Raw genomic sequence first — 26,070 nt, 5'->3', positions numbered from 1 at the left:
ATCTGCACTGTCACTCTCCGCCGCTCCCCTGCCTCCAATATGTCGCCAATCCCTGCCTGCGTCCCTTCCCTCCCCACTGATTGGAGGGAAGGGACGCTGGCGGGGAGCGGAGATATGGAGGAGGTGGGGGAGCGACGAGAGTGACAGTACAAATGTAAACAGCCGTCTATCAACATGCAGTGTGTTGATAGCAGGCTGTTTACATCTGCACTGTCACTCTTGTCGCTCCCCCGCCTCCTCTATATCTCCGCTCCCCGCCTGCGTCACTTCCCTCCAATCACCTTGCAAACTGCGGCTTGCAACCCCCTGGCTTTGTAAATTAGGCTAAATGTGAGCTAAACATGAGCTGCTCAACAAAACCATGGGCAATTCCTTTACCCTCCCTAGAGTTCTGGACGAGCTCAGCTCGTCCAGTGACGCCAGAGGGCACCGCTCAGGCCCTGGTGGACCGATTTGAATTTTTTTTTTAAACACGCAGCTAGCACTTTGCTAGCTGTGTGTTTCTCCGATCGCCGCCAATCCGCCGCTACCCGCCGCATAATAGGGCCCCCCGAGACTCCGTGAGCAGCCTGGCCAATCAGTGCCAGGCAGCGCTGAGGGGTCGATTGGGACTCCCTATGACATCACGACGTTGATGATGTCATTCCGTTCATCGCCCTGGCGACCGGGGATGCCCTAAAGGAAATCCCGTTCAGAACAGGATTTCCTGATGGGCATGATTGCCGGCGGCGATCGGAAGGGTGGGCGGGAATCGGCAGGGAGGGGAGTATCATGTAGCTAGCGATAGGCTAGCTACATGATTAAAAAAAATTAGGTTTCAAAAACCACGTGCGGCCGTGCGGCTGCGCAGAATCAGAGGGCCAGGGAGGTTAATGACTTCACACACTACTGTTGCATGACGTTACCATATACTTGGCTACTTTCTTTATTATACTTCATTACTGCTTTAAAGCTTACGTTATCTACACATAAAACTATTCCTGAAAGTGACATTTGTACTAATTAGCATAAAATTCACAGTAAATGGTCCCATAAGTACTTTACATCAACATTGTCTATTCCCAATGTCTTTGTCTAAGTGATTTGAAGGAATGCCTGAAAATATTTTCAACACTTCAGATTATGTTTTAGGCCTCTTTCACAGTACAACGTTAAAGTTGCACGTTATAAAATATTGTAATGCAGACTAACGCACAGCAATGCAAAGTCTGTGTGACATTCACAGTGCACACATTGCGTTAGTGTGTAACGTGTAGCGTTATTAGAAAGTGCTGCATGCTGTGTGTTTAGCAACGATTCTGCTGCGTTACTTGTGTTGCACATGCTCAGTGATTTTTTTTTCCTTTTATAAAATATTCTGCATGCCCTGTTTTCGTTCCATAGTAAATACATTTTCTAACGTGTGACTTTAACGTCGCACTGTGAAAGTCTATATGCGTTGTGTTAGGGCCGCGTTGTGCAACCTTAACGTCACATCAAATGCACCATCCTACTGTTAAAGTAGCCTTATTGACTAAAATGGAAAAGAAAATGCTTAATTAATATGTTTTTAGAAAACTGCTAATAGACGTTTAGGAATGGATTTAAAAAAAAAAAAAAAAAACAGTGTTTGATTTACCCAGCAGAATGGCATTGGGACGGATTACAACAACTAAATCTGGGCATCTGGCCGATTAATGTGGTGTTGTTTGATTAGCTGTCAATAAATGATGCCTAATTGTGCATTACTATGTACTTTGCTTTGTAGTGAGGGTGCATTATACGTACATTGCATTTGATCAGCCCAAATACACATACCACTCAAAGCTTTTCTCTGCTGTAGTGTAAGAAGTCATTAATCATTTGTCATAGTGTAACTAAACAATTCATCTGCAGTCTGTACCAGTAATTTGGAAGTATGTGTGAGTCATTATAATAGACTGTATATAATAGAATAAGGATTTCTTTAAATAGATATACTGTAGCATCTGCTTTGTGTGCTTTATGCAGATTTCTATCTCAGGACACAATAATCTGGCAAAACAGGAAAGCAAAGTGTCTTCTATTGTGTAGGGTCTCCTTGTTCCACCACAACAGGTTTGATCCATTCAGACATGAACTCCACCAGACTTCTGAAGGTGTTACGTGATATTTGTTTCCATTCATAGCATATTCTTTAAAGCGGACCTGAACTCCGAACTTCCTCTCTGCTCTAAAAGATAGGCAGCAGCATAATAACCTTTAAAGAAAAACATTTCTTTTTTACAGCTGATACAAGCCCTGCAGTAAATCTGCAGTGTTTCTTCTTCCTGCTTTTATGGAAGCAGACATATTGTTAACATCCTGTGTTTAAAAAATAGCTGCTCTGTCGCGGCAGAGAAGGTTCCTTAGACTACACAGCTGAGGGATCAAATTACAACTGGTGATTAGCTGTCTAATTCCCCATCATCCATGACTAAACTCTCTAAATACATACAGGGTGCATTTCTTTGTTTTCCTTCTGTCCTGTGCAAGAGTTCAAGTCCTGTAGTCCTGTAATTTCTGTAGCATATCTCACAGATGCTTGATTGGACTGATGATACTGATGATACCTGTGGAGGTCAAGTCAGTAACTCTGTGTCATGTTCCTCAAAATATTTCTTCTGAACAACTCAACCACTCTCTTCAGTGATGGACAGAGGTCTACGTGGACACCCTGATTGATCTAAGAGAGGAATTGGGGGCTGTCAGTGTTTGCATAACAATTTGGACTAATTTTAATTGGTGCTTAAATTACATTTTGGTGTTTTACTAAAGGTGGCCACTAATGATCCAATTTTTTCATCCAATATTACCAAATCTATGTAGTATAAGGGTAAACTGAGTGAATACAATGAATGGATAATGTAAGCAGTCTCTTATATTACATAGAAATGGTAAGATTGGATGAAAAAGATTGGATCATTAGTGGCCACCATAAGGTATAGTTAGGCCTTTAACATGAAGCAAGTTTTGCTAAGTGGTACACACCTTTCAGAATTCCCAACACTCAGCTGCTTACAGAAAATTCATATTATCTCTATGAAACTATATTATCTATATGAAACTCATTCCTATCAATGCAGTGCTGTATTACCTTATTCAAATTAAAATAATGTTTCGCCGCTACAGGAAGCTGCTCTCTCTACGGCTTCCTCCCTCATCACAGCAGCCACCGTGGGGCGCGCTGCTGTGGATTATACGAGCAGGACAGGGGAACAGAAGCAGTGCAAAGCTAAGGTAATAGCAGCGGCGGCCGCGGGGGGAACGGGGGTGCACTACCTACCTATACTGGGCACTATACTAGCTATACTGGGCACTATACCAGCTATACTGGGGCACTACCTAACCATACTGGGCACTATACTAGCTATACTGGGCACTATACTAGCTATACTGGGGCACTACCTACCCATACTGGGCACTATACTAACTATACAGGGCACCATACTAGCTATACTGGGGCACTATCTACCCATACTGGGCACTATACTGGGCACTATACTAGCTATACTGGGCACTATACTAGCTATACTGGGGCACTACCTCCCCATACTGGGCACTATACTAGCTATACTGGGCACTATACTAGCTATACTGGGGCACTACCTACCCCTTCTGGGCACTATACTAACTATACAGGGCACTATACTAGCTATACTGGGGCACTATCTACCCATACTGGGCACTATACTGGGCACGATACTAGCTATACTGGGCACTATACTAGCTATACTGGGGCACTACCTCCCCATACTGGGCACTATACTAGCTATACTGGGCACTATACTAGCTATACTGGGGCACTACCTCCCCATACTGGGCACTATACTAACTATACTGGGCACTATACTAGCTATACTGGGGCACTATCTACCCATACTGGGCACTATACTGGGCACTATACTAGCTATACTGGGGCACTACCTCCCCATACTGGGCACTATGCTAGCTATACTGGGCACTATGCTAGCTATACTGGGCACTATGCTAGCTATACTGGGCACTATACTAGCTATACTGGTCACTACCTACCCATACTGGCACTATACTAGCTATACTGGGGCACTACCTACCCATACTGGGCACTATACTAACTATACTGGGCACTATACTAGCTATACTGGGGCACTATCTACCCATACTGGGCACTATACTGGGCACTATACTAGCTATACCGGGCACTTTACTAGCTATACTGGGGCACTACCTACCCATACTGGGCACTATACTAGCTATACTGGGCACTTTACTAGCTATACTGAGGCATCACCTACCCATACTGGGCACTATACTAGCTATACCGGCACACACTGGGGGGATCACACGGACAGCATTTCCTACCCTCGGCTTATATGAGGGTTAATAATTTTTCCTGGTTTTTCAGGTAAAAGTTGGGGGGTTGCCTTATATGCTTGCTTGTGAGTATATACGGTACCTGTTTCATTGATTTTCACTCTTATACATCTGGCAAGATAAGAGAAAAATATCAGTATTTTATCAGAAATAATGCTATTTCCTGTTGAACAATCTGTTAACCTTTTTATAAATTGGCCCCTTTGTGATGTAGGGTAAAACAGTGAGCTCTAGCCATGCAGGAGGGGTAAAAACAAGTTTTGGGCATATCCAAGAGTTACGATTACTGTAAGCACCAAGCTGCCCCAACTGTATTTATTTTCTGTTCATGGGTTTATTTCCATGTGCTTCTGGGACATTGAGCTACAGCGCTGGGCTCTCTAGGCTGCTAAAATTGTTCTTTTATCTCTGAGTTTAGTAAATGAAGGAGATAAGACTTAAGAGTGTCTGTATGCAATTTAAGCTGTGAAGTCTGAATATAGTACTGTGCTGTTTACAGACTGATATTGCTATGCTGATATACTGTATATTATACTGTTATGCCTGGCATACACGGCTCGACTGCAGGCTGATCAATCGAGCTGCTGATGGCTCGAGTGATAATATCCGACCGGTCCGATGACCGGCCGGATAGATTCCCCGCTCGATCCCCACCGGCGGACAATAGCGGGGAATCGAGCGGCTGATAAGGAGCGCCGGTGGGGACGAGAGGGAATCGATCCGCACGCATGCGCGGACGAGTGGGGATGCGGCGGGAGTCTATCCGGCGGCTAATTGCCCGCCGGATCGACCCGTGTATGCCCAGCATTAAGCAAGGTGGCAACTATTACCTAACTAATAGTTGAATGTGACCAGCCTGGGAATTGTGATTTTGAGATGACATTATCTTAGGCCAAAGGCAGGTAGGATAACTATATATAGGCGATAAGCAGTTAGAAAACATGGTTTTCTTTTGTTCCATAGAGCAGTTCCACTTTAAGCGTAGCACTGTAATTACTGCACCCAAGTTGTTTCATAAAATTTCCTGGCTTCCCAACATAACCTGCCAAAGCAGAATAAGAGGGGAATTTATGTATTCTGCCTCTTCACTTTCAAGGACCAAACCTGCGTGAATTTAGTAGAATACTACAATCATCCCTTTGGAGAAGCTGAATTACACTTCAGTAAGGACATACCAGACTGCTTAGATAACATTTCTTCTACTCCTTTAACATTCCATATGAAACTTTGCTACATTTTCACTATTTAGTTAACTACATGGCTTCTTAATAGATATAAATGATTCATGCTGTGTTAATAAAGCTAATAACTTTTTATGTCTGCCAAAATAACAAGGACATATTTTCCTTGAGCATGCTTGAAGCCAGCAGCTGAATCACATGCAGTTTTGTACAGCAAAGCCCTATTAATAGCCCTGGTTATAGAAGACAAAGATTGAGAGATTACACCACAGTGCGTATAGATATTAATGGTGCTAATAAATCACACCATATTTTTTTCACAACTCTGTAGCCTAGCAACACAAAACTGATAAATTCACTTTTAAACATAATTTCACATCTGTCTAGAAAAGATTTATAGTGCTTTTTTTAGTATGACAACAGGTAAGCTATCAATTATGTACTCAATAAACATTGCATTGACCGATTGCTGGGAGAACAAAGTTAAAACAAGGTATTCGTGTACCACTGAGTTCTAGGAAATACAGCGGCACAGACTGAAAAAAAAAAAAAAAACAATTATGGTTGAGAGAGATTTAAAGAAACATAATAATTATTATTTGCATGCAAAAAAAAGTCTTGCTGGACTGTGTTGTGCTTTCTTGGGTGCTCATGCCCTTTAAACATTAGAAACGTGAATACATTGGCCTCAATTCACTAAGCAGTTTAGACTAGTCTACTGATGGTTTTTAGTCTACTGATGGTTTTGTCAGTTGCATCAAAGGGGAATTCACTACTGAATGTTTAGACCTGTTTTTAGACCTGGGCCCATATGCAATTCACTTTTTCACCAGAGTTTTCTCCTAAGAGATAATATTCCATCTTCAAGTTAGAATACATTTTCAGCATTTTGGAATGGAAAACATTCCAAAATGTAGGTGAAAAAGTACTGTCAATATTATTTGATGTATTTTCTTGCTTGCTGGTGGTGTGAAAATCATTTTATTGACAAATTTAAAAATATCACCTAGGAGAAAACTCAGGAGATACAATGAATTGCATATGGGCCCTGGTCTAAAACATTTGGTAATTAGGTCGGTAAAGCAGGGGAAATGATCTAAAGATGCAATTCACAAACATGTAACTATGACTGACATCCTTCTCCTCTGATGAGCTCTCCTCTGGATACAATTAAACTCTTGCATAATTAATTCAAAAGGTTCCATCCTCACCTAACAATTATTTTTCCAACAGAAATCAGCTGGTCTAATCTCTGTCAGAAAAAGTGGGCGTGATTACTCCTTGTTTGCGTTTTCATCATTTCCCCTGCTTTACCGACCTAATTACAGAATGTTTTAGACCAGGTCTAAAATCAGGTCTAAAACATTACATCAGTAGACTAAAAAACCATTTGTAGACTAGTCTAAATACTTTAGTGAATTGAGGCCATTTTAAAATGTGTAGTAGGTCCTGACATAACTCTTTGGGAGGGGTTTCACCACAATATAAGCCATACAAATGTCCCTGATATACTATTCAAGAAAAGGTAAAGATTTCTCATGTAAAAGGGGTATCAGCTAGTGATTCGGATGAAGTTCCATCCTGAGTTACAGTTCCTTTTTTAGTATTGCAGCTCATCTAGAAAGCTCCTTCATTTTCACTTAGGAGACTTGTCTCCCCATTACAGTGATTGGAACAAATTGTGTTTTGGGTTGAAGCAGGGCAGTAACTACAAAACATGGGGTCCCCAGAAAAACTTTAATGGGGCCCACTTAATATTCACAACCATTCCCTTGCTTCCGCTTCAGGCCCGGATTTACCTCCCGGGAGCCTATAGGCACAGATGTCCTGGCACCTTAGACTTTGCCCTCCATGAACCTAAAACCTCCACTAAACTGCACTGTAAGTGTGCCAGTTGTTCCAGCTGTCACCCTTACTTCCCTTGCCCGTCTTAGGTAGCTACAGATGCCCCTTAGTATAAGGTAGCCAGCAGTACCCTTAAAGAGACTCTGAAGCGAGAATAAATCTTGCTTCAGAGCTCATAGTTAGCAGGGGCATGTGTGCATCTGCTAAACCGCCGCTATCCCGCGGCTAAACGGGGGTCCCTTCACCCCCAAACCCCCAACTGCAACACTTGGTCGCAGACTTGGTCGCTCTCGGAGGCAGGGCTAACGGCTGCAGCCCTGCCTCCAGTCGCGTCTATTAGCGGCGCAACGCCGCCTCTCCCCCGCCCCTCTCAGTGAAGGAAGACTGAGATGGGTGGGGGAGAGGCGGAGATACCTGCTGACAGACGCGCGTGGGGCAGGGCTGCGGTGGTTAGCCCTGTCCCAACCAGGAAGCGCTCCCCGGCTGTACGGAGGAGATTTGGGGGATCAGGGACCCCCGTTAAGCCGCGGGATAGCGGCGGTTTAGCAGGGGCACACATGCCCCTGCTATCTATGAGGTCTGAATCGAGATTTATTCTCGCTTCAGACTCTCTTTAATATTAAGCAGCTAGAGGTGCCCCCAAGTATTAGTTAGCTAGAGGAACCTCAGCAGTTAAGTAGATGAAGGTACCCCTGGCTGAAGTAAGCTCTCATCAGTGGGATACAGAGAGCAGGGTGAGTAACCTCTCATTTACACTCTCATCAGGACTCTGCATAGGGAAGGAGGGAGGTGCTCAGGGAGGGGAGGGAGCCGCCTTTCCATTATCAAGTGCCTTATGGTAAATCTGGCCCTGTTCCCCTTGGTGACCCTTACAGTCTGGGGACCCATCTTACAAGTGTCATAAAACAAGTGTGACCATCATGATCTTCACCTCCATAACAAGTGTAGCCGCAAAAACACCTGATCTAGGGTATCAAAGGGAGGCAGCACTGCGTAATATGTTGACGCTTTATAAATACAATAAATAAATAAGGTTAGTAGTTGGGGCCCCCCAACCCCTCTGGGCCCTCCTGCAGTCACAGGGGCTGTTCCCCCGTGGGTTGAAGGCCTTACCCGAGCCCATAAATGTCTTAAAGCAAGTTTGCAAAACTGTATTACTTTAGAAAGAACTTTGTTCATTATGTAAAAACATACACTCTCTTTTTTAATGGTAATTCTACTATATTATACAGTAGCTCCAAGCCAGTTACATATTGCAAAATCTGGTTTCAATGGCTACTTATTTTGTTACACTAACAAACAGAAATTATATTTTAAAAAGGTACATAAGAGAAGCACAAATGTACCTGGAGTAGCTTGAAGAATCAAGGCCAGACTGTCTGCAGACGAGGAGGTAATCGTTCATTCAACTTAAAATTAGTTTAGGGTACTTCAAGCTTCTGCTATGAGCACATAATATGTTTACTGGGCATATATCTTCGGCTCAGAAGTGCAGCTAAACACAGACAGCTGTGCAAATCTAAGCCTTTATTGTTGTTATTTAAGGCAAAGTGCTAACATGCTGGAAAGATGCCTGCCCCGTATTGCATTGGAATCACAAAAATAATTGTGCACTGTCAAAGCTTTATGCCAGCACAATTTCTGAGATGTAAAGTCAGGCCATATGTTTTAGTGATTACATTAATTTTGGAATATCTGCAAATTCGGAAATTACATTTTTGAGTCTGCTTTTTTTATTCCACAGCTAACTATTGTGTTAAGTTCAAAGTGACTGAGCTGCTTATCTGCAGCTAATAAAATATCATGAGCCCAGCTTTCCTTGCTCTATTTCATTTTAAGTTCAGTGGCTTACTATCTTCCAGTCCGAGGACTGCCTGATTTCTGGGCACCCTTCAAGTAGCTGCTGCATGTTTTCAAATGAAACAAGTAACACAGACATATTGTTGTTGTTTTTTTTTTTTTTGTTTTTTTTTTTAAATCAGCATGTTCCTGAGCTGACATCATTAACCTTTACCCTATAGGGCTTGATTCACAAAGCGGTGCTAACTGTTAGCACGCTTGTGAAAAGCCACTTATCATGCCTAAAGATCATTTTCGCGTGGTAATTTTCACTCACGCGCAAAGTCCTGCGTGCAAAACCTTGCGCGCATACAGCGCAGTGCGCAGGAAACGTCGCATCACGGTGCAATGAAAACAGAGCACCCAATGCGCCCATAAGGTCGCATGGGGTGCGACTTTAATGTCGTACCATGCGACGTTAAAGTCGAATACCATGCGACTTTATGGGCGCATCGGGTGTGCCGTTTTCAGATTTTGCGCGCACCGCGCTGTGCGTGCGCAAGGTTTTGCGTGCGGGACTTTGCGCGCGATCTGATGTAAAAGAACTGTACTAACCTACTTAGCACCCTGGTTAGCATGCCCAAAGTCTTTAGGCGTGCTAAGTAGGTTAGCGCCGCTTTGTGAATCAAACCCCATAGGCTCTTACACATGTACAACTTAAAGTGGTCTGAAACTCTGACATATCATTCAAAAAAAATGTGTTTTCCTACTTTTTATTACCCATAAAGTTACCATATTTGCTTTTCTGGACAAATAATATTGTGCAATTACAAAATACAAGTTTCCAAGGTACAACTTATCTGCTCTGAAAGCTGCCATTTCATTTTATTCAAGCTGTTTTTTATAATATATTAAAATCATCTAGTGAGCTGTTCTAAACTGTGTGCATGCTTGAAGCAGAGAGAGATGGTTTTAAGCTGTTACACACAATGTAACAACTGAGAAACGTAAATAAAATATAATGTTATCTCCTCTCTGGATGCGGATCATAAGCTGAAGGAACTTTCCAATGCAGAGCAAAGTGCTGTGTTTAACTATTTGAATGCTGTTCTGCTACATTTTTTTGTGATAGAAGACTTAAAGCTGTAAGGAATCTTTTAGAGCAAAGGAGAAATGCTGAGTTTCAGACCATTTTAATGCATGACCAACCGCCCAACATGACAAACCACATGAATTGTTTGCACGACCAGTGCATACAAAAGCACTGACCAACTAAACAACCAACTCATTTAAGTACTGCACAAGAACCATATCCGCATTCAGAAAACAGCAAGTCGTTCAAACAACTTGTACACATGTGGCCAATGTGCACCATAGCTGGCCATTTGATGCACTGGTTGGAACGGGCAAACCACCTCTTAACAGTTGCTTGTTTGTTTGCCATGCATACACACACCCAACCTACATCCAACAGACAAGTTTGGACAGTAGTTGGGCAGAAAAGTTGTACATGTGTATGAGCCTTATTTCACATGGAGAGATTTTTGGCATTTACAAATTTCGAGCGTAAAACTGTACATTTATATTGTACACCAGAGTGCAATGTATTGGGAATAATTTGAAAGGATCTGGTCATTTGGATGTGGGGATTGCCAAGCATCTAATAAATGCCTGTGTTAATTATCTGTAATCAGACACCCAAACAAGGAGTTGGGAACGACAGGCTACTACTACATAGGTAATAATGGTTGTAACAGATCATAGACAGTTAGCTACTACTAGCGGTCATTTGGGTGATGGGGTTAGTGTTTAGGAGGGGGAGGTTAGTTTGAGGCAGTAGAAGGGGGGATAGTGTTAGGCATTATGTGGGGCAATTCGTTTTGGCACTTCAGGGGGGAATTACTGCTTGGCATTAGGTGGGAGTTAGTTTTAGGCATTATAAGGGGAGGGTTTAAGTGAGAATAGGTACCAGGTATTGCATAGTTTGGCATTAGGTGGGAGTTAGTTTTAGGCACTATAAGGGGAGGGTTCAAGTGAGAATAGGTACCAGGTATTGCATAGTAAAATATTGGTTATGTAAATTACTGATTATTTTTACTGACGGCACCACCTAACATCCATCTCATGCAGCGACGCAATATATACACTAACATTAAACCCTGAATTTTCTGTGCCCTCGTCTGTCAGCTCCTTTGTGCTAACAAATTATATGTAACCCTGTATTTTTTCCTTCTCATGCCCAACACTAACTGGAGTGCCATCCTCCCTCCACATCCTAAAGCCAGTTTCACATTAAAAACTGGCGTGCAGAAGCTGTGCTGCACCTCCAAAAAAAAGCCTTCGGGGAATACCGCGTTACTACGTAATATTCCGTACCTTGTATTGGGCCAAGCAGGAAGTGGCGCATGCTTGCAGTCACTTCCTGCTTTGAGATATGCGGAAGTGCACAGAAGCGTATAGTAAAATTACACTTCCACACATGCATGACGTCGCATCGGTATTTTTAAAAAAAATTGTGGACATTGTGCTGCAATTAAATGTCCATCAAGCCACTTTCTGGTTTGGAGGTGTCTGCCAGCCCCCACCCCCAGATTTATTTTGCCTGGGAGGTCCTCATTATTACTAGAACCGGCCCTGGGGCCTAGTATACTTTTCTACAACTTACCCTCCACCACCACCACCCGGTGTGCTTAGTGCTTCCTCCCCTCCCCTTAGTGCTTCCTCCCCTCCCTAAAACAACAGTTCTCAGCCCCCAACTGAATCTCAAGGGAAGAGATTGAGTGACTATCCCCAAAGCCAACAATGTTTGTGCATGTGTAAGCACCTTCATTCCATATACAGTAGTCTGATAGCTAACTAGACAGAGAGCCATATTAGCATAAGGTATAAAATACAAACATTTACTCTACGTGTAATCCAATTAAACTTCATACAACTACTGCTAAATTAAAACAAATGTCAGATGTTCTTCTTTAATCCTATAGCTGCTTGAAATCTCTAGCTAAGTGTCTGTGAAGTAGCATTTTTTTCTTACTTTGCACAGGAGAGATATGGGATGAAGTTTTATCATCCAGATACACGAAATATATTTGTATTTACCTGTAAAAGCCCGGCAGATTGGCATCTTGTATTGCCATTTGCAGAAATAAATATTCAAACATGAAGCCGGATAAAGAGAGCCGTATTAAGCATTACAATAGAGGAATGTTTTATGGGTTATCGGTGGAAGGGAGCAGCACTGCACCCTTTATCATCACAGCACTGACAGCATTTAGGCAAGGATCACTTCTTTACAAGTCTTGTTTGTCACATCCTCAGCCAACTTGTGCCCAGTGAGGTGCCTGGCACACATCAGCTCATTGATTTACAGTCTTATCTAATCTACGGTGTGAGGGAGCCAATAATATATTTTCTTTCTGAATCACAAATTGGGCAGCCTCTCATCCCCGGTGACAGGACTGCTGACTTCTCTATATCTCAGGTGTTCCATTTATTGCTTGGTGTAAAATTTAAATACTGACGACTCCCTAAGGTCTGCCCCGCCACAAGTAAAATTTATGTAATATTGTGGATTATAAATGTAGCTATCATAGTCTTATATTTTATAGTCACACCGAGCTAGACTGAATAGAGCGCCGTGCTAATAAATGACTGCAACGTACGGTCTCCTAGAGATTTAAAGGCCATTGTGTCCCGTTCCACTTGATATTTTGCATGTCACATTATAATTTCCTTTGGAGAATTTCTTTTTCAGAATGATAGTGAAGGACAATACTTCACGTTAAAGTTTAAGAAGTAAAAATATGAGGAGAAAATGCTTCATCTTCAAGCTGTGTTCTATTGTAGTAAGACTGCAGGGAGAAGTGATTAAGCATGAAACTAACTTTGAAGCTAAACTCCAGTTACATATAAAAAAAAAGTTAAATGGTTAGGCTAGCGGATGTTGTCTTTGTATCGTGGGCAGCATGGTGGTATAGTGGTTAGGACACTCGCCATGCAGTGCTGAGTCCCCGGCTCAAATTCTAGCCAGGGCACTATCTGCACTGAGTTTGTATGTTCACCCTGTATCTATGTGGCTTTCCTCTGGGCACTTTGGTTTCCTCTCACATTCAAAAAACATACAGATAAATTAATTGGCTTCCCGCTAAGTTGGTCCTAGACTACAATACATACACTACATGATACATACATAGACATATGACTATGGAACGGGCTAGATTGTTAAGTGACAAGACAATATACTCTGTACAGCAATGAGGAAGACGTAAAACTATATAAATGTTTAATAGTAATAATAATAATATCAGTTGCATATATTTTATTTACTCTTTAACCCCACACTTACTCTTTAACCTTAACACTGTCTGAAAGCAATTGCATTGATTATTAGTCTGATTATAAGTATTACATATGGAAGGGAATTAAGTATTCCAATTTAAAATTATGGGCGTACTTGCAGCAGCTGTACCCATACAGCTTTTATTTCCTGTTACCGGGGATGAGGCCTAACAATATTCTCCATCTACTTCTTGTGAATTAAAAAGACCCATCATCTCACAAACACACATCATTTATATTGTAATACCAGTACTCTGGGAAATGTAGTCTGACATATTTCATTCTTCCTACTGTAGGTGTCACATCACTGGCATAACTATGGGGGGGAGCAACCCCCGCAATCACGTGGGGGAGGGAGTTGACAGGGAGGAGGGGCCCAGACTTCTTGCTTCCTCCTCCTCCACCAGGCCCCCCTCCTGTGCTCTCCTGGCTCTTCCACGCAGACAAACAGAGTAGCGGGCCGGCAGTGATGGAGCTTACCTAATACCCCCTCAGTTCTCTCTGATGTTCCTGCTGCAGCCACTAGGTGTCATTGTCCTCTCTGCTCTCTGTCTGATGCACATCACCTGACATGCAGAGAAATTCAAACTATGTGATAGGAAGGCAGAGAGAATAGTGACACCTGGTGGTGGCAGGGAGAATACCGTAGAGACCCAATGTGGAAATAGGTAAGCTCCAACACTGCTGCTGTATATATGCTAAGCCTTAAAGCTGCAGTGGCCATGTTAATAAAACATGTCCTGGTCACTAGGGGGGTTTAATACCACAGTCCTCAAGTGGTTAAAGGGGTTTAACCTTCAGATCGAGTGTTTTTGTGGCCATACTTCTTGGAGGGTCCCTAGGCTGTGAGGGTCAATAAAGTAGGCAACGGAAAGGGTGAGAACATGGGGGGCTCCATAAAAAAATTGCTGCAGGTGGGGCCTGATTTGTAGCTACACCCCTGCTGATGGCAATGTCTATTCAAATTTCTACATCTGCAGAAGTTTCGCTTAACTTCACTGTGTTGTTCATAGTCTTCAAAATATATTCACGATCATTTACACCCGTTTAAGCAAAATGTGCATAGCATGGGCATTCCAGTCACTATACGAAGACACATATGGAGCCAACAATTGCTAGCTTCTAAAAAAAGTATTAGGCTGCTGGCAATAATTCTGGTCATCTGAATGTAATCCTTTCTAAATCACTCATTTGGAACAAATACGTAGCTCAGATAGACTTCCAAGCGAGGGACTTTTATCGGCTTTTCAGCCACACCACTAACATTTCCAGGAGGTCAGGGATGACAGCCTCTGTGTATGTCTCGTGACAGGTGTACTTTAAATGAAGGCAGACATATAATTTACAAACACAAAGGTAAGCAAGCCATTCTGCATGTTGAGCACAATAATGAAAAACTATGTTAATTTAAAGAGCAGGAGATGCATAATTAAAGTCAAAACTGCATTTTATAATGGGCACTTTCGCTAATTGGCATTTTAAAGTATGAATAATCTGAGCAGACTTGTGCTATTTCATTTCCTAATGTATTCATCTATATTCACACTAAATATACATCAGGGTCATCAAATATGAATATAAAGTGTGGTCATTTTTTTCTCACAACTGTGATATGTTAACCGAGAAAACAGATCCAGTATGACAGAACAGCTATGCACAAACCTTGGGCTTTCATCAAATAAAATGACTCTGTAATTATCCTGGGGATAGTGTGAAAATGGAGTGTGTACTGTTGTCCTCCATGTCATTGGCTTTCTATGCAGAGACTGGGCATGTAAGATTGCTTAGGAGTGCTCTTGCTTAACTGGTATTATCGTTTCAATACATTCCCTCAGAGAGGCACCTTCTCCTCCTCCTCCCTATTCCTCTCTCTATAATACACAACAGATGAAGGAACGCCGCCTGGGCTTATTCTGTTATAAAGTGATGTTTCTCGATAAAGAAGACTGCTATGATCCTAACATGCGGGATACAGATTCGGTTTGTTGTTTGTAAACTCTTGAATGATTTAATGTTTGGAGCAGAGGGGTAACTGTTGGGGAGCAACACCTGTGACCACAACAAGGCGAAATGTTGGGGCTCCAGACTACTTACCCTTCCTCCCTTCAGTACAGAGGTCAAGCCTGTGGATCAAATGCTGTTTTGGCCACACTTAGTCTTGGGATCATCATGATTGCTACTCTTGTTGTATGAGCCATGGACTGAAGGCCAAGCCTCTGTGAATGTTGGGGTGCATCAAAGTTTTGCTGTGGGCCACATGATGTTTTGTAGTTATGCCCCTGAATTGGAGAGCTTATTGAAATAATAACTTATTGTTTTTTTCAGCGCCAGGCGAAAAGATTACAAATGCTTGTTCTGGGTGACATTTTTGGGAGTGTGTGCAACCTGACCTTGAGGGCACTTTCACACTTACTGCATCCGTTGCGTCCCACAAAAATGATGCATCCCATCACAGAAGCAGTGATAACCCTATGAGGCTATCACTTTGATCATGGTGCATGCATTGTGTTAACAGTATAACATGCATGTTCACCACCATTTAGGTGAGGCATACTATTATTGTACTGTATGCCTCACTGTATGCAGTGCAGTCTTTTGAGGACCATTGTGGTTCGGTTGCAGAAGAATTAAACCACAATTGACATTCATTATACAATACTTTGTACTTGGTGAATAAAATCTATTCTGCTTCTGTTTTGAAGTTTGGAAGGGGCCTTATCGTAAGGCCTAGTGGAATTAATCTCTCCCAGCATCTCATATAACGTGGATAAGGATACCCTAGCAGTAAAATCTTCCATTTCTACTCTATTCCCGTTCCTTTTAGTTTGCATGAGTTTTTCACCTAGCAACAATTACAAATGTTCCTGTGGGGTTTTGTATATGACATACTACAATTAAATATCCAGCAAGAGAGCAGGACCCTCTTACAGGGACTGCAGCAGCCAGCAGATATGCAAGTCCAAGAACTGAACATCAGCAAAGGTCCTGTTATCCGAGTCTTTAGGAACCATAAGGTATGATTAGTTGCCTTAATTCTCTAGCAAATGGAAAAAAAAAACTACTGAAATCCCAGCGTTTAGGTGATTTGACCCTCTTAGCATCTATAGCATTTAGGTCCATTCCTTGCTATATTTTTTTGCATACACAAGAGACACATCGGGTGAAACATGAACATGCGTCATGACATGTCTCTTGATATAAAACCCTTGAAATTATTCCATTCGCCAGTTATTAATGTGATAGAGTATTTATAAAGCACTCCAACTCCTTAGTGGCTATATAGCTTCATCGCACATAGTGTATAAAATAAGCTAGAGGCAGCAGATACGAGTAACACAATTATCACAAATAATAGAAAGGAGCTCTTGCAGATAAAGGCAGCGAAATAAGAGATCTGTGTTGTATAGACTTCTAAGAGAAAAAAGAGGAAACTCAAGGAAACGCATCTCCTTGTAACCTTGGATGTGTCAAGTTTATTACCAGAGTTCATCTTTAGTTCATTATGAATCATTCTGACTACATTTCATATTTCATGTAGTTGTGAATTCTGAACAGAATAAAAGACGATTTAGCCCGGAATGAATGTATGTCTTCGAGCGAAAAGCATGTCACAATTGCTCACTACGTAGCATTATTGAAAATGCCTGTCGTTTCACATCGGAATAATAACTACGGTTAGCAAGTATTGATCTGATTTTCTGTAGCGTGATATCTGTATTGTATTGTATTGTATTTGGCATCAATGTCACAAATCCTGTACTGGCAATGCTGTACAGTCACTCACAGATTTTTTTTTTTTTTCAACAACATAAACCATAAATTCAAAGAAGGGTTGAATAGATCTCAGTGAGTGAGCATGTGCAGCATGAACATCGTAAAGTGTTTAAGCACTTTTTTCCAATGGCGTAGCAATAGGGGGTGCAGAGGTTGCGACTGCACCGGGGCCCTTGGGCCAGAGGTACCCACCCTCAAGCACAGTATTAGCTCTGTATTGTTCCTGTGCTGGTAATAATCACTTCTACAGATTATTTCAATAGTAGTGATCATTAAAGAGACTCTGAAGCGAGAATAAATCTCGCTTCAGAGCTCATAGTTAGCAGGGGCATGTCTGCCCCTGCTAAACCGCCGTTATCGCGCCGCTAAACGGGGGTCCCTTCACCCCCAAACCCCCCACTGCAACACTTGGTCGCAGACTTGGTCACTCCTGGAGGCAGGGCTAACGCCTGCAGCCCTGCCTCCAGTCGCGTCTATCAGCGGTGCATCGCCGCCTCTCCCCCGCCCCTCTCAGTGAAGGAAGACTGAGAGGCAGGGCCGGCGCTACCATAGAGGCAAAGGAGGCAGCTGCCCCAGAGCTTGTAGGGGCCCCCAGTGGCTACAAGAGAAAAAAAATTCAAATCGGCCTTATAGTTTTTGAGAAAATCGATTTTAAAGTTTCAAAGGAAAAAAAATACACATTTAATAACCTGCCGACTTTAATGGGTAATAGCAAATCCACCTTAAATGCTAGAAACCCGAAATTTGCAGGATATGTTAAGGAAATCATTAGGAATAGGAGGAAAATACAATTTTTCAAAAAGACCACATAGTTTTTGAGAAAATCGATTTTAAAGTTTCGAAGGAAAAAAGTATACTTTTAAATGCGGTAAATGTCACTTTTAGTAGCAAACCCAACGGTAGTGTAATTTTACATGCATCAAACAAAAGCGCAATACATTTCCTGACGGGGTTTCCAGGGGGTCTATACGCAGCCGCAGCGCTTTGGCCAGGGATCGCTATACAGCCGCAATATGGCTGTATGAAGATCCCTGGCATTTTTTCCTATTTTCCCAATTTTTTTTTTATGTTTAGAGTGTGGGAATTTTTTTTTTTAAATTGTGGGGTCCCCCCTCCTGAAACTTTTTAACCCCTTGTCCCCCATGCAGGCTGGGATAGCCAGAATGTGGAGCTCTGACCGATTGGGACTTCACACCCTGACTATACCAGCTGCAAAAAAGGTCCCCTAATGCCGATTTTTGTTTCGGGGTATATGTTGGGGGGGGGGGCCCAGGTTTATTTTGCCCTGGGGCCCCATTGTTGCTTAAACCGGCCCTGCTGAGAGGGGCGGGGGAGAGGCGGAGATACGCACTGACAGACGCGCGTGGGGCAGGGCTGCGGCGGTTAGCCCTGCCCCAACCAGGAAGCGCTTCCCCGCTGCACCGAAGGGATTTGGGGGTGAAGGGACCCCCGTTAAGCCGCGGGATAGCGGTGTTTTAGCAGGGGCACACATGCCCCTGCTATCTATGAGGTCTGAAGCGAGATTTATTCTCTTTAACAAACTGACACACTGTGGTTGTCCTTGATTGGTTTTGGTGTGCTGTATCAATTGTTATGTATAGACTGCTGAGGGAGGGAAGCGATGTAAAACTTGCATTTGGGGCCCACAGCTTCTTAGCTATGCAACTGCTTTCTTTTTCTCTCTTTCTGCTTTCCTGCTTCTTCTTTCTGCTAAGAATTATTTTATTTCCTATGTATTGAAAAGGGAATAAGATGAAAATAATGAAAAGGTCATTATTTCTCAGTTTCCAGCCATTTGAATTTAAAAGTGCTATTGTATATAAAACCCACACATGTTGGTTTCCTATTTGTCCTAGTTAATTATTACAACATTTAAATTACGTCCCTATTACAATGTATGGTGACAATATATATATGGGGTGAAATAAAGGTGTATTTTCTGGTGTATAAAGGTGTATAAAGGTGTATTTTCTGTTTTGTATTTCTTTATTCTATAACAATAATTATAAGCCCTTATTTGAAAAAACAACAGTCATATACCCTCATGATATACTTATTAAAAAATAAGTCCCGTAAAGTATTGATGTATTTTTTACATGCTGTCACTTTTTTTGACAATTGTTTTATTTTGGTAAATATGGGGGAGGGGGTAGAAGGGGTTAATAACTACCAGGATATTTCTTTTTAATGTATTTTAGTGTATGTAAGTGTATTTTTACTTTTTGTCTACTAGATGTCCTCACACGTTATTCGTGTGTACTGTGAAGTACACAGAAAGTGTTTTGTAAGTGTTTTTACTTTAATTTGCTGAATGACCACCAGCATTTCGCTGATGCCAGTGGTCATTCATTATTACAGACACTTTTGGGAACACATGTACCCATTTACCAATCACAGACCAGCGGGATGACGGCGGGGTTGAGCAGGTGAGCGCGTGTTTGGCTGCGGCAAGGTAAACAAACAAAGACCCATATATACACCCCGATCCACAAGTGATGTTTTCAGGGGTGTAGCAGCTGTGCACGGGGGGGATCCAGAACCGGTTAAAGCCCAGGCCTAGGTCTGAATATACTGATAGCTAATATCTTTGTGAACGGGGTTATCAAATGTTATCTTTTTTGTCTGAAATGAGGTTTATGCAGCGAAAATACATGTCTTGAAATGAACAAAAACTTAATTTTCAGACCCTATGGGTGTAGTTGATTCTGATGTCTAGATTGCATCATCTCCACAGATGTAATGCACAGACTAAATATCTCTGAGAGGATTGCAACCTATAGCAATGACAGTGGTACAGGAAGTGCTCAGACTCTGGACTTCTATGATATTAATGTAAGAAGTTTATTTAACATCAGATAATCAAGGAATTCATACACAGACATAAAGAAACTCTATAACTGAGTGCCTACATAAATCTAAGAAAACCTTTGGATCCAGAGTTAGACTTTTAACTACTGCAAATACAATTTTAAAATAAACCAATTGAAAACAGAGATCACTAACTGGATAAAGGTCTCTGAGAGATCTAAAACACGAAGCCGGTATCCCAGGTAAAGTGACAGTTTTAAAAATGACATAATGTTTACAACTGTTCTACATAAAAAAAATTATACATTTATATCAATTTATACCTTACGCTTTTTGTTTGTTCATTTTTCAGAACATCTCAAGGAAGAATTAGAAGAATATATGTCATACTATTCGAAGGTTAGGATTGTGCGCACCAAGAAACGAGAAGGACTGATCCGCACTAGACTGCTAGGAGCATCCGTAGCTAAAGGAGAAGTGTTAACGTTCCTCGACTCTCATTGTGAAGTTAATGTGAACTGGCTTCCCCCATTACTGAGTGAGTATTGCAGATAATGAGTGTACATTCTGAACCTGCTGATTGAGGAATAGTGAGGAGGAAGTAGGAATGACAGCATAGAACAATATGCACACTACTGCTGGGTTCAATAATACTGTGAATCCCTTTAAATCTTTAATTAAGCAAAACCATTTTTCTAAGGATCAGCCACTGCTCTGCAATTTTGAGAAGTTGTATTTGTATTATTTTTTACATTAATAACTGTGGACACAGGGACTTACTTGTAAAAATGCAGTAACGGCAGAACATAAATTAATTTAAGAGTACATTTTTTCCTGCTCTCCTGATTTTAAAGATGTTGTGTAACACTTCGCTAGTGCCCTATCAGCTTAGCCACCTTTTAACCGCTTCAGCCCACAGGGCGTTTTACCCTTAACGCCAAAAGCCATTTTCACCTCTCAGCAATCCAACCCATTCATTTGGCCATGACTTTATCACTGCTTCTCTGTAACGATTGTGTAATTATTTCCGTGGTCAGCGCTGACACTGCGGAAATCCTCCACAAGCGTATAATCTGAGAGAACCCAGCAAGGGTGCTATGCACCTGTAGAGGGGAATTCCTGCCAGCAGATGGAGCTGTGGAGAACAGAGGAACAACCCCTCTGTACTGCCACAGATGCCAGATAGCAATTTTACGAGGGGAAGCAATGCAGGGCAAGATAGCCCTTACAGAGAGAGAGAGCACAGAGACAGGGTGTATGTGTGTCCACCAATCTAGTCACCACCCAGCAACGATGAACACACAACAGTGAAGACCAAGTGGGAAAGCAATCGCAATCGCAAGAGATGGCGATTGCTAACAGCGAAACAAGACTGAGTAAGCACAGAGAAGGAATGTATGTATGTCTACCAATCTAGTCGCCACCCAGCGACGGCAAACACACAACAGCAGAAACCAAGTGAGAACTCAATCGCAAGAGATGACGATTGCCAACAGGGAAACAAGACTGAATAAGCACAGAGATAAAATGTATGTGTGTCCACCAATCCAGTCGCCACCCAACACACAACGGAAATGAAGTGAGAACGCAATCGCAAGAGTGGCGATTGCCAATAGAGACACAAGACCAGATCAGACAGAGCACAAGTGTAGCAGGAAAGACATAACAAACAATGCAAGGAAAATAACAAACGCTAGCTAAACACGAACACCGCATTCATTCGCAACAGCAAACGCGTTTAAGCATGATCACCGCGCGTTAGGTGCCCAGTGATAAGCGTGCCACCCTAACTAACCAATGAAACACAAACACAAAATAGAGAACGCGAACGCTTGCTAAACGGTCACCTCACCGAGCCTACAGCAAGCGTTCGTACCAGACAAGACAGACAGATGGGACTACCAGTAGCAACCGCTGCTCTTGCTAGCACCCCTAAGGCAGAACACAGAAGGAACCACCGCTGCTACCACTAGAGCGGATGCGATCCAGACAGACAACAGATGGGGCTACCAGTAGCAACCGCTGCTCTGGTTAGCACCCCCAAGGTAGAATACAGAAGGGAGCACAGCCACTACCACTAGGGCGAATGCAATCCAAACAGATGGAGCAGCCAGTAGCAACCACAGCTCTGGCCTACACTCCCAGACATACAGAACGATTTCCTGTTGACCGCCACTAGCGACAAGACAATCGAGGCAGAGAAACAGAACAAGGCAATACAGATAATACAACCTGACTGCACTAGAAGGGATGCCTAGTGCAGTCCCAAGGAATTACTCTTTAGCAAACGATAGCAAAGGCTGACACTCCAGGTGTTAACAGGAACAAACCATCATGACCAGCAAAGGATCCTGGGAGAACATGGTATTTATACTGCAAGCCTTCAAAGGAGGCAGCTAGGCAATTTGCATGACAAGTGTATGCAAATTCCTCAGTAGCAGAGCAAGTCTGAAACTTGCAAAGTGAAGACAGGTCTCTTTTCCAGAGACCTGCAGCCCTCAGACTTAAGGAACGGTCAAACAGCTGTCTGCCTGTGCAGACAGCTGAGCGGATCATTACATTCTCATGTGTGAATGATCTATATCTTTTTTTTTCCCACAAATTTGGTTTTTTGTGGGCGATAATAGTTTTCAGTAAATTACTTTATTTTCTATGCATTTTGTAGGCACAAACAAGAAAAAAGAAAAAGAAAACATACACTATTTCTCCAATTCCACCCCCTATAGTTTTAAAGTAGGCAATGCTACTATAAATAAAACCCGCCCATTTTATTTGCCCATTAGTCCCGGCTATCACAACATTTAAGTTATCCTTCTATTACAATGTATGGTGGCAATATAAAATTTGGAAGTAAATTGGTATTTTTTCTGCTTTGGTTGTTTTTTTTTTGTGTACGGTCAATAGCAAGCCCATGTGTTCTGAAATAACAGTAATACAGCCTCATGATATACATATTTTTAAAAAAGCTGAGTCCCTAAGGCAACTATTTATGTATTTTTGTTAACTTTCTTTTTTAATGTGATTGTTAACTGGAGTGTGGGGAGGGGACTTTGGAAGGGATTATATATATATATATATATAAGGCTACGTGCCTCAACCTTAGAGCAATAAGTGTCACCCTACCCCCAGGGCCAGTCCCAGCCAAAAGAAGGGGCCGGTCAAAGCATGAAGAAGAAGTAGTGACCTGACCCCAGAAAGTGATGACAGTGGACCGCACACTGGAACGCGGAAGAGGTGAGTCATCCCCTCGCCCACTGCCTCTTAGTAATGGCGGCGGCTGCAGCTGAAGTTAAGCTAAAGGGGGAGTGCAGATGGTGGACCCAGGTAAGGGAGGGAGGGTCTGACCCCCCTCCCCACCACTCTGGCCAATACCCCCTTCCTGCACGCTACCCCCTCCAGCTTGGCAGCCCCCCACCCAAAGCTGGTCGGGGGAGGGCAGATAAAAAGTCTAGCACCGGCTCTGGGGGGCAGGGCACTACTTCTTAGATAGATATGGCTGAAGTTAAGCTAGAGGGGGAGCACAGACGGGGGACCCAGGTGAGGGAGGAGAGGTCCGACCCCCCTCCCCGCCACTTAAGCTGGAGTGCAGATGGGGGACCCAGGTGAGGGAGGAGGTGGTCCGACCCCCCTCCCTGCCGCTTAAGCTGGAGGGGGAGCACAGATGGGGACCCAGGTGAGGGCCGCTGTGCCCAATCCCCCCTTCCTGCCCGCTACCCTCTTATGCGGCGTATGGTACGCCGCGGGTCCGCTAGTATATATATATATATATATATATATATATATATATATATATTAAATAAAAAATGTGTAGTGTGTGTGTAAGATGCTAAAAACCCTACCCTGGATTACCAGGAAGTATTTAACTTTTTTTTTTTACTTTCGTTTCGTTACTTTATTATGAATTGGCATGACCCCTTGATCGGGGTCATGTCCATTCATTCCAGGCATTGCGATTGGTTTGGGGAACCCTATGTTCCCTTCCCTAGTCATCGACATGGATAAGCCACTGGGTAAAAGAGGGGGAGCGCCCGTGCGCGCACCCCCGCTTTAATACTGGATGCGTATACAGTTAGACTTGCGCAGTGTCTTTATTTTTCCAGATAGACTGAAATGGTTAAAGTACCCATGCACTAAGTCATTATTGGCCATTTCAGCTGACTTTTATCGTGTGTGTGCATTTAGCTTTATGCATACAAAGTGAACAGTGAATACATTATTAGCAGGCAACAGCTCTAGTTCTTATCCAAAATGTATTCAATCACATTTCTTAATATTTATGGTGAACTTGAAGCAAGGAGACTTATAACACCTTGGTTGCTTGATCATATGATGATGCCTCCAAAATATTTCCTACCACTTTTATTATGATATTTTTCAGTAGCTCTGCAAAGAAAGAAACAGCCTTTATTTCGTTTATTTTGGTAAACATTTTTAAACAACAAGCAGAACACTAAATGACAATTAAGATTAAGCATCAGGAAGGCGTTAACATTAAGATGGGAGGTTAAAGTAACCCTGAACATACTTTTAATCCTGTTTTGTGTGTGGTGCTGTGACATTTGTCACAGCCCCATCCTCACAGTACAGCACCCCCTAGTCGACTGAGCAGTACTTTGATTGTGTCAAGGGGCCCACCTGCCATCTTCTTCAACCTCTCTCTACTTCCGATTACCAAAAGGACCACAGAGGGGCCCCAAATCTTCTACCTTGCCCTGGGCCCTGTTACATCTTAACCCATCTCTGGATGATACTGTGAGATTTGTCACGGCACCGCACATAACACAGGATTAAGTGTTAAGCAATGTGAGGAAACGCGGAAAAGCCGCCGCGTGTGCCAAGAGCTAGGCAGCTGACTCCGCGTCCTACGTGGCGGTTTGCACGCGTCTGGTTGTGTGGTGGAACGCGGAAAAGCCGCCGCATGTCCTGACAGCAAAGCGGCTGTTTGCATGCAGCAGCATGTGCTTGGTGTGGCTGGGTCTGTTAGTGCACCTAGGCAGATGGAGAGCTATGCTCGCGCGGGCCTGAATTCAGGACCTTTATACCTGCAGAGGAAGTGTCAGCTGATCCGGAAGGTCAGCTGATTCCTGCAGGACTCATGATTGGCTGAATGGTTCGGGCGGGGCAGCAGAGTCCAGCAACTATATATTCTGCTGCTTATTCAGTTGCTGGTTGTCTGGCGTTGCGATCACATATGTGGGAGCACCCAGATCCGTAGTCAGATCCGCAAGTGTGCCGGGACCAGCTGGAGCTGTAATCCTACACTTAGCTAGATTCTGTTGATAGCTAAAGTACTAGTTTGATTGTGATTATCTGTTATGACTTTTTGCCTGCCTGACTATCCTCCTGAACTCTGACCTTGTACCTCGATATTTCTGATACTCTGTTGCCGAACCCTGGCTCGTCCTTAGACTCTGTTTCTGCCTCCTGATCTTGTACCTCGATATTCTGATACCCTGTTGCCGAACTCTGCCTGTACCTAGACTCCGCCTCTGCTTTATGATCTTGTACTTTGTCCGTGTGTGTACGACCTGGCTTGTCCGACCTCGAGAACCGACCTTACCCTTGGAGGCGGTTCCCCGTCCTGTCAGTGACATCTCCTCCTGAGTGTCACTTTCAGACAATCCTTCCTACTGTCAGTCTGACTCCTCCCGTCTTGGAGAGCTCAGGTCTGCGGAAGGAATCTGTGCAGTACTCCTTGCTGCACTGAGGCCTAGTCCTCTAAGTGTTACTGTTACACCAAACACTACACTCTACTCAGGTGAACAGAGGTTAGCTAGTATATCGGATTATCGGTGATACTGCAGATCACGTATAATCTGGTATACATCTGTATTCCCAGTGATACTGCAGATCACCGGTAATCAGATCCTCTCTGTGCTTCACCGATCGTTACAGAACGCCAGACCAATTAACAGATGGACGCACGCGCTGACCCTCTGATTGTGCTTGCCACTTCGGTGGATGCCATCCATCAAGCACTGGGCCAGCACAA

General features: G+C 43.0%; 1 protein-coding gene across 1 annotated transcript in view; it reads left to right on the top strand.

The window, feature by feature from the left end:
• GALNTL6 (polypeptide N-acetylgalactosaminyltransferase like 6) overlaps positions 1 to 26,070 on the top strand; it is a 1,483,691-nt gene that overhangs the window by 1,074,690 nt on the left and 382,931 nt on the right. The window contains exon 5 of the mRNA XM_068269254.1: positions 20,431 to 20,616. Within this exon, the coding sequence (XP_068125355.1) occupies positions 20,431 to 20,616 (186 nt within the window). The remainder of the gene's footprint in view (positions 1 to 20,430; positions 20,617 to 26,070) is intronic.

This window comes from Hyperolius riggenbachi, chromosome 1, assembly GCF_040937935.1.
Source record: "Hyperolius riggenbachi isolate aHypRig1 chromosome 1, aHypRig1.pri, whole genome shotgun sequence".
Lineage (NCBI taxonomy): Eukaryota > Metazoa > Chordata > Amphibia > Anura > Hyperoliidae > Hyperolius > Hyperolius riggenbachi.
Note: the sequence above shows the minus strand (reverse complement) of the source record. Positions and strands in the feature narration are given on the sequence as shown.